Below are 10,499 nucleotides of genomic sequence, written 5' to 3'. Positions count from 1 at the left end.
CACCAATATAAACTGTATTTATGATTATATGACAATATTTTAGGTTGACAATAATTATTCTACACAATTTGTGATATAAGTCAAATCAGATTATGCCTCTACTGCCATTAATTCCACATTTTATCTTTGCCACATTGCAAAATGTGTAGAACTGAAGGAAGTTCTACACATTTTGAAGGTCTGCTCTGAACAGTTGATGTTGAGATGTGTGTTACTTGAACTCTGTGAAGCATTTATTTGGGCTGCAATTTCTGAGGCTGGTAACTCTAATGAACTTATCATCTGCAGCAGAGGTAACTCTTGGTCTTCCTTTCCTGTGGCGGTCCTCATGAGAGCCAATTTCATCCTAGCGCTAGATGGTTTTTGCAACTGCACTTGAAGAAACATTCAAAGTTCTTGACATTTTCAGAATTGACTGACCTTCATATCTTAAAGTAATGATGGACTGTCATTTGTCTTTGCTTATTTGAACTGTTCTTGCCATAATATGGACTTGGTCTTTTACCAAATAGGGCTATCTTCTGTAAACCACCCCTACCTTGTCACAACATAACTGATTGGCTCAAACGCATTAGGAAGGAAAGAAATTCCACAAATTCACTTTTAACAAGGCACACTTATTAATTACTTTGAAGAATCTCAAATATAAAATATATTTTGATTTTTAACACTTTTTTGGTTACTACATGATTCCATATGTGTTATTTCATCGTTTTGATGTCTTCACTGTTTTTCTACAATGTAGAAAATATTTTTTAAATAAATTAAACTTCAATAAGTGTTTATGGACCTGCATGGGTGTCGTTTCCTTCAGCTGTGTGTGTGTGCGTGCGTGCGCGCGTGCGCGCGCGTGTGCGTGTGTGTGAGAGAGAGAGTGTGCATGCATGTGTGTAGGTTCCATTAGCTGTTTCCTGAAGTTCAAAGGGCCACTCCACCAGTGCAAGTCCCCATTAACATTAACAGAGTGGTGATGTCATTTGTTTGGTCTCTGAGGGTATGACTTGAGTGAATGTGATTAGAGGCTGGGGCTGCTGCAGTATCTTCAATGTCTTTGTTTGGACTGTGCTGTGGTTTAATGGACAGAGATTTACACTGCTTTTATTTTCTTTCTCTGACCCTCTCTTACTCTCCTCTCCTTCTTCAGGCAGACACTGCAAAAAAAGAGCTCCTTCTCTCTCCTCCCGTCACCCGACAGCTGGATGTTCAGAGGGGTAAGTGGTTTACATAATGTTAGAACTATTGTTAGTCAGCATCCGAATGAGACTGTGCGTGCGTGCGTGCGTGCGTGTGCGTGTGTGTGTGTGCGCACATGGGTGAATGCATCAACACAGTCATATTCATACTCCCCTGAATCTTCCTCAGAGCAATTTGATTGATTCTGATTCCCAATCATTCTGACAACGATGGATCTCTTATCCCCACTTAAAATAATTAATGTTTGTTTATTTTTATTATTATTTATTTTTATTTACCAGTAGGACATTATGTAATTTTGTCATGCAAATCATGCATGATTTGGGCTCCCGAGTGGCGCAGCGGTCTAAGGCACTGCATCTCAGTGCAAGAGGTGTCACTACAGTCCCTGCTTCGAATCCAGGCTGTATCACATCCGGCTGTGATTGAGAGTTCCATAGGGTGGCGCACAATTGGCCCAGCATCGTCCGGGGTAGGCCGTCATTGTCAATAAGAATTTGTTCTTAACTGACTTGCCTAGTTAAATGAAGTTATTTTTTTATCCTCACCCAGGATGCCCTGCAATTGTCTCTCCCCTGTATGTGTGTCTGGAGTTATATTGAAGGACTGGCTCTGCCTGAGAGAGAGGTGCCTGTATGTTCCCTGGTCAAAATTAGTGCACTCTTATGTATGGAAGTGGGTGCAATTTCAGACTCAGCCTAAATGTGTTTTGGCCTATAGAATAATTTAGCTTTCACTCTGAAAAGTGTGAACAAACTGGATTGATCTTTAAAGCATTTGATTACGGTTTATATTTCAAATGAAACTGAAGGGCAGAGGAATTAAGAACTTGCCAGTTTTGCTTTTGAGAGTCTTGAATTTATTACAGCTTCAGGTATTACTGTCAGGCAGGGAGGAAACAAAGACATCAAAATGTATGTTGTGTAACGTTTTAGAACACAATGGCCTTATGTAAGAGCAGTTATTAGTACATTGTAAGGATACGATAGGTAGGCCCAGAGCCTTCTATTTGGATTGTATCCAAGCCTTCTATAAGGAATATGTTTGGAATATCTAAATGTTAGGCTCTGGGTAAGACTAGTGTAACATCATCTTTAACACTTACACACTGTGGCTATAGATCAGTTGACTCCGGTCAAAGAACCTATCATCTGAGGTCCTAGTAGCTTGAGGACTCTTGTCAGTCAATATGAAGACATTCCTGCCCTGCCCTGCCCTGTCCTACCTGACAGTCAATATGATAAAGAGAGTGATTCATTGCCCCGCCTTTCCCCTTCCTGCCATGGCTTTCGGCCTCAGCTCAGTTCGCCCTCCTACACATTGCTGTGACGCTAGCGCAGGGACCGAGACATGGTCGGTTGGGCGAGCAGACAGTGAGTATAGTGGTTGGAACAGCCAACATAAACAAGGCCAGGGGCTGGCACCTCTTTGGCACCTCACGCTCAGGGATGAGCTCTGGAATCCCGGACTAATTCAGCCACTGGAGAGGAAACCAGAGCCTTGGCTTTTCTTTCTTACTTCGGTTAAGACACAGCACTATTTGTCTGCTCTGCGGCATCTCTGGTCAGGATTTTGTAGAAGATGAAAGTTTGTTTGAAATAGTCGTGTTTTATTGTTAAACCCAACACATTTTGGAAAATGCCTTCTTTTGGGTCTGAAGCGTCAGAATGTTGTGTTGCACTTCAAGGCTTTGACGTTTTAAACATTCCAGAGATTTCAGTTGGAGCCACAGCGTATACTGTGTCTTTGATATATCAAACAGACCGCATGACATATTTATTATCTCTTCAGTAATTACTGGCTTGTTACTTATTTGTTAACATATTATTAAGGTAACATGAAAAGAACAATCCTGCGGGTGTCAAGTGGACCTTTAACATTCTCGAGTCTTTTACAACAGCTTTGAAGCACAGACCGGCACTTCTTCTTGCTTGTATTTCCTTGATTCTCCTCGAAGTTGCTTTTGATTGCATACAGTTTTCGTTTGGGTTCGTATGATTAGAACAACTTAGCATGACTCTGGTGTACGTTGGCAGTGAGTGGATGTTTGATGGTATCAGACTCCGAGGCCTTATTGTACCAGTGACTGTGCCAGTCCATGCCTGGAAAGCACACTGTGTTGTCAGGATAGGAGCTGGGTTTGTCTGGCACTGGGAGGGGGTGTGCCGGAAGAGGCTTGAACACAAATAGGAGTTTCCCCCAAATACGATGCTTTATAGACACAGCAACATCATTTACAGCAGCCAAGTTATCTTAGAGAACGTTCCAAACAAAGTTATACAGTTGGCTTTTTCTGTACAACTGTGTTTCTCATAGGATTCCTTCAAATGAAATAAAATGTTTTCATTAGATTTGTTTTATCTAGCTAAAGAAGAAGAGTTTTGGGCATTTGGAGCACATTGCAAATTTGTCCATTTTTGATCACAAGTCATTAACGCTTGCCTTAGACTTGGGCCTCCTTAATCCAGCTAGGCTTATAGTTCTTTGTCATTGCTATTCACTGTCAGGATTTTTTCTTCTTCTGCTTGTCAATGTCTCATTTGGCAGAGTTCTGTGATAGTCAGGAACAGGAGATCAGAACCGGGCAGCAGGGCAGGCCTTCTCTGGGTCTGGACCGGGACCTAGTCATGCTGCTGCAGCGTTTGTTCCTGTCTGGTCAGCTCCTAACGGACAGGACAGCGTGACCACTGGCCGTTTCTCCTACCTGGCTCCTCATCAAAGCCTTTTGTCTTCGACACACACGCGCACACGTGCATGCACGCGGACACACGCACGTACGCACACACACCAAACTGGCCCATTTGTTTTTGTGTATTCCCCCTACTCCGAGGCAGGCAAAGCAGCCAAGTATGAAGAGAACAGAAGAGCAATAGCCTCTACTCTTTGAGATGTCGTATCCATTTCAAAGAAAAGGCCATGTCCTGACTAGATAAGGGGCCTGGAGGCATGCTACATCTAAACCATGGCAACCAGAACAGTTTCTCTCTAACTGTTTCAATAGCTGAATACTAGAGGAGGAATGAATGAAACAATGTGTTTCAGCGTAAATCCTTCATCAGGGTGTTATTGTCTGATATTTTAGGGTCCCGTCACATTGGTAGCTGCTATAAGTGCCCGATCTGACGGATGTACGTCATTGTATACAATAAGTATCCTCGCTTGAAGACACAGAGTGGGAAGAAGACTGTTGTGTAGTATCCTCGCTTGAAGACACAGGTTGGAAAGAAGACTATTGTATAAGTGACTAACTAGTACGTACCTCCTTAGAGACTGACAGGGTATTCTTGGTTTATTTCAGTCTTTCCTGGCTCCTGGTACATAACAGCACAGAACTTGGGAGTAGTCCTGCCTCCCTGTCTCCTCCCTGCCTTTTTCTGCCTGTTATGTCATAGCAGGGAGAGCTGGAGGGGAGTTGATGCAGTTTTCCACTCATCAACTCAGCCTTTATCCAACTCCGATTATTTATCTCTGCTTACTGGAGAGGTTTCCTTTGTTTTCTGATTTGTTCATTTTTGAATGACCTGGCTATGTGCCCAAAATTAGAATGGCACACATAACACATGTTCATCCAAATTCATTAGTGCATAGTTCATACACTAAATAGGCCTGCAAATGATTATTCATGACATACTGTAACGTGACAATGAATCATTCGAAAGTGCAGCCATGTTCTTTGTTGTGTTAAGTCCCAAGACAACACTATCTTTCTCCAGGGCATGCATGTCCTGTTCCCTCAACCAGGAGCTCAGCCAACCAGGTGTGTGTCCCAAAATGGCACCCTATTCCCTATGTAGTGCACTAGGGAAAAGGGAGCCATTTGGGACATGTCCTAATGATTTCTATTATTATTATTATTTATGTTCACTGCTGTCCTCACCAACTCTCCCCTCCACCATTTAGGGTGACACAGAGTTAAAAGGAAACGTGTTCTGGCTAAATGTTGCTCCATTTCCCCATAAATAGTTGAGTTTGTGCTTTTAATAATTTTCCTCTTACACTTCTTAGTGAGATGTGTTGTTTGCGTGACCTCTCATTTTAGTGTTATTGGAGCTGTAGCTGTCTGATACATTGGTTTGCCCTGTTCCTAAGAGTGCAATAGACACTATTGAATTCTCCCATATTCTTAACTGCAACGCTTCAACCAGAGACGTTAGTTAGCTGGGCACAGTGATCTATTTCTCTCTGAGGATTTCTTTCCCCCAAGGAGAGTGGAATTACGCTCTGGGACATGTGTAGTCCGTGTTGACTCTACCTGGCACCTTCTGAAATGTTTTGCACCCTCTGCACCTGGATAATTGGTGGCTGTGTGTACACTACAGTGTGCGTACTGTGTGCGCTGACGTGTGTCCTGTTCTTAACCTTCAGCGTAACATGCAGCCTGTGCAGCTTCCTACCCTGCGGCAAAGAACAAGACCGTAAATCTTGAAAGTATTCTTGTAATCTCGAACCACAAGATTATAACAAGACTATGACATTTTGTTTCCAGTGAGGTTATCTAATGTTTTTATAACATCATGTCTATGTTGTAGTATTTACGCCTCCTAGGCTAGGGCCTCTATTCAAGCTGTATTGTTGAAGCGTTTACCAATTTCCGAGATATAAATGTGAAGGTAATTTCTGATTGAGCCGACATATGCAGCGTTTACTGTGAACGCAGTCTCGGCTGACGCGGGACTATTGCCTTTACATTTAAATCACGCTGAACTTGCGCGATACAGACTGTATAGAGCTCTTTGTTTAGCATCAACTCAAAATGCTACGTATCTCATATTGATCAAGAAACACCTTAAGTGTGGCTTTCAGACAGGAATTGGATTAAAGCATAAAGTAACAGGCAGTGAATGTGGTGACACTATTAATGGTAAATACAGTCGGAGTTATTCAAATGTGAACCTGTACTGCAGCACATAAAACACTTGCTTTAAAGTGGATGTAACTGCACCTTCAGGGGCATATTTCAGAAATGTAATTTCTAAGATGAGTTATTGTAAGATAGTTGCTACGGACCTTGGCGCACGGCATCACCATCAATATACCTTGCTGCAGCAAATACATTTCGAGAAAATAACTTGAATGCCCCCAACCGTAGAGCGGAAAATATATGATCTTGCTTTCTCGTTTCAACATGGTTTATTTTGGGGCGGCGGGTCGCCTAGTGGTTAGAGCGTTAGGCCAGTAACCGAAAGGTTGCTGGATCGAATCCCCGAGCTGACAAGGTAAAAATCTGTCGTTCTGCCCCTGAACAAAGGCAGTTAACCCACTTTTCCTCGGCCGTCATTGTAAATAAGAATTTGTTCTTAACTGACTCGCCTGCTTAAATATATTTTATTTAATCCCACATACTTTAGTACTGCACAGTTACACGAGGTGTTTTTCTGACATACTTGCTTTATTCAAGTTTAAAAGCCCACTGCAGTCAAAAATGTGATTTTCCTGTGTTTTATATACATTTCCACAACATGAGGTTGGAACAATACTGTTAAATTGTAAAAAAAAATATGATAATGCTCTTTTAGTGTAAGAGCTGTTTGAAAAGACTGCCTGAAATTTCAGCCTGCTTTGGTGGTTTGGCCTGCCTTGTGACATCACCAAGAGGTACATTAGTTAATAGACCAATAAGTGTGACGTAGTAAGGTTGGACCCAGGTGCAGAGAAGAGACCAGACGAGGAATCAGTGGTTTAGAATAAACATAATACTTTACTGAGAAACGGTAGCCACAGGATCACAGTACACTTGAAAAAACAACAAAACACAAAGTTTTTGAAAACTCACTCTGGAAACAACCACACATGTTAAACAATTCAAACTTCTGCAAAGGACAACAGAAAACACACTTCTAACAGGGAAACCATAATGAGTAAATTGGACACACCCGAGTGTAGTTAATGTCTCTAGGACGGTCTCTGCCGCCCTCTGGTGACAGGTGGAACCATGACAATAACAAAGAGATTTCCAAACCTCTGCCAATAACAGCTAGTTTTCAGTTTTGTGTATGATTGACTAAATACTTTACCATCCACTGTACAGTATGATGTTTGTTTTATATGGCCTAGCCCTGGTATGTGTATTTATGTCATCAGGGTTAGAATGACAAATTATTGAATACACTTTATTTCCCCAAAGGAAAGGCAGTGAGATGATAAAATTGATCGTGGGGGTAAACGTTGATTTGCAGGATATAAAAGTATTTCATACTATCACACATTTCCAACAGCATGGATTTTTCTGTGGAAATAGAGCTTTTAAGGCCTGTACTACTGCCAGATCATTATTGACCTCCAGTAGTGGCCTACCTAATGGATGCATTGTACTAGTCATAGGGAGAGGGCAGAAGCATGGCACCACAGGGCTTTTCACACTACTGAACCAATCAGAACTGAGCCAAACCAAGCTGTAGTTACTGGAACTGTGCTCGAAAGGACAATGTGAAAAGAAAACAACGAAGCCATTACATTGCGGTTCAGGTTGGCAAGATAGTGTGATGGGGGTATCTCTGTGACCAGGGACAGAACAGGTTGCAAGCCAGGCAGTTCACAAACTCTCCGGACAACGAAAAAAACAACAAAAAAACAAGGTTGTCTACCGGCCATTGTGGCTCCACAGGCCGATATAGCATCAGCTCAGTTTCCCTTCTCGCTAGCACATCCTGTTGCGAAGCAGCGCAACTCAGCCTCTCTCTCACACACACACTCATACAGATACAGACACACACCTCTGCGGACCCCGTGTGTGAAGAGCAAGCTGGATGTGAGACCTTGTGTCCTTGGCTAGCAGAGGAGCAGACTAGATTTGAGTCTGTGTGGCCTGGGCTAACGGTGGTAGAAGCCTGGATCTAAATGTGTGTGTCCATGGGCTAGCTGAGGAGCTGGATCAGAGTGTGTGACCCGCACTATCTAAGGAGCGGGCTGGATCCGGGCTAGCAGTGGCCCTTACTGTGGCGGGAAAGCATTGCTGTGACTTTGTGACTCTGGGGAGCAAACCGGCTCAGGGGTTCCTCATGATGGGGTGCTGTCTATTTGTGCATCAGAAGGTGAGTGAGTGGATAGGTCCTATATGTAGCAACCATGCTGTGAAAGATATTTATGGTGAGAGAGTCCTACCAGAGCTGCTCTGTTGTTGAGTACAGCTATTGTCCTACAGTAGTCTGCCAACGCTGGTAACACTGACAAAATGGTACTCCTGATGTTTGAATCAGAGCATAGCATGTAATTACCATGTATTTTATAGATTTCTGTTTCAGGCTGCATTATAAGGTCAGCGGTAGTTGAGTTGCGTAACTTGTTAGTAGTAGTCAGGCAATGTTAGTACATGATATGCATGAATGCATAAACAAGCATGTCTCAAAATAATAGATTCTTTATTCAACCTTGAATTCTACAATGTTCTATTGGTAGGTTATCCAATTGTAGCTGACCTTTTTGGCTTTTTGTTGCATCATCCAATCACATACTTACCACCTTTTAGGACAGACCGGTCACATATTAGTGAGACAAACAGGTGTGCTCAACATCCTTTGGTCTGGAGGGAACAGAGGTAGTTTCACTGTACAGATGTAGGATCTTAATTTAAGCAAGTTTGTTACAGCGGGAAAATAATGTGTAGGGGTTGATAAATTTTTTTGTAAGGGAAAATCAAGTCTGAAATTTCAAAGTGGAAGTTAAACTTCAGAAGCCTTTTTAAATCTCAAATACACTACAATTTTAACATTTCCTGCATTGCAGGAAAGTTCTCCTGCAACAGGGTGATCAAATTAAGATCCCACATCTGTATAGTGAAACAGAGAGCTACAGTAGTTACCATCTGTTGTGTACCCATGCACTCAGTGCCCTGTGTGTGTGTGTGTGCGCGTGTGTGCGTGCGTGCGTGCTAAGTGTGTGCCTGCGTGCGTTTGTGGAGGAAGGCTCTTGTCGCCTGTTACTCTGCACAGGAAGTGTTGTTGCATGTTCCCTGGGGCGGCTGCACCTGCTGTGCCTCTACAGCAAAGACCTGAGTTAGTTTCAAAACTTTTACTCAGCCTAGTTTATACTAAGTCAGGCCGACAGGTTCTATGTGTATGATTTCTTTCAAATATTGACCGCTGAGTTATCTACTGGATGAAAATGATGCTAAATTGTCTTTTTACCTAGCGATGGGGAGATGGGGGCTGGGAGTTATAGGGCTGGGGAAGTTGCACTGGAGAAGGAAAGGGGGTTGGTGATGGAGATGCTGAGTTGTTTCCAGGCTTCATCATATTCTCCATGTCAGAAAGTCTCTCAGCTAACTAACTGCGGAAAATAATGTGTGTAGGGGTTGATCCATTTTTTGTAAGGGAAAATCTAGTCTGACGTTTCAAAGTGGAAATTGCGTACCGGTAAATATCAGACACAGAGCTCTGACTAAGGATCGGACCCTTTTTTTTCCAATTTTCGCCTAAAATGACATACCCAAATCTAACTGCCGGTATCTCAGGACCTGAAGCAAGGATGTGCATATTCTTGATACCATTTGAAAGGAAACGCTTGGAAGTTTGTGGAAATGTGAAATGAATGTAGGAGAATATAACACATTACTTCTGGTAAAAGATAATACAAACATTTAAAAGTACATAACTATAGGGAACATACAACAATTCTATGGTAATACAACATTTTTGTTTACACACTCCCAGGAATGTCATACATGATGGATCATTAGCTTATACACTAACTTTCACACATCTAGATGGCCGGGAGGGGTGGGTGTGGAGCCAGAGACAGCAGGGGTTCAAACTGTAGAACCCAGTTCCTACATTTAAAATATAAAAATAGATTTTATCAAACAAAACTATGCTATATTTTATCTCTGGGACCCTCAGGATGACAAATCAGAGCAAGATTACTGAATGTAAGTATATTATTTACCTTCAGAGGTGAATGTATCAAACCAGTTGCTGTGATAAAAGTTTTTTGTTGTTGTGCACTCTCCTCAAACAATAGCATGGTCTTTTTTCACTGTAATAGCTACTGTAAATTGGACAGTGCAGTTAGATTAACAAGAATTTAAGCTTTCTGACGTTATAAGACATGTCTATGTCCTGGGAAATGTTCTTGTTACTTACAACGTCATGCTAATCACATTAGCGCACGTTAGCTCAACCGTCCCGGTATAGGGACATCGATCCCATAGAGGTTAACCCCCTGTGTATTTCCTGAGCAAAATCAATAGACCTACATCACAGGAGGTTGGTGGAACCTTATTCGGGGAGGACGGGCTCGTGGGAATGAGTGGAGCGGAATCAGTGGAATGGTTTCAAATACATCAAACACATGGTTTCCAGGCGTTTGAT

The 10,499-nt window shown here is 42.3% G+C and overlaps 1 protein-coding gene across 1 annotated transcript in view; it reads left to right on the top strand.

Moving 5' to 3' along the window:
* The first annotated feature begins 1,148 nt into the window (after nt 1-1,148).
* LOC120065655 (rho guanine nucleotide exchange factor 3-like) overlaps nt 1,149-10,499 on the top strand; it is a 64,912-nt gene continuing 55,561 nt past the window's right edge. Inside the window, exon 1 of the mRNA XM_039016721.1 lies at nt 1,149-1,211. Coding sequence (XP_038872649.1) covers nt 1,200-1,211 — 12 coding nt within the window. The 5' untranslated portion in view covers nt 1,149-1,199. The remainder of the gene's footprint in view (nt 1,212-10,499) is intronic.

This window comes from Salvelinus namaycush, chromosome 20 (assembly GCF_016432855.1).
Source record: "Salvelinus namaycush isolate Seneca chromosome 20, SaNama_1.0, whole genome shotgun sequence".
Classification (NCBI taxonomy): Eukaryota; Metazoa; Chordata; class Actinopteri; order Salmoniformes; family Salmonidae; genus Salvelinus; species Salvelinus namaycush.
This window is presented reverse-complemented; position numbering and strand designations above follow the sequence as displayed.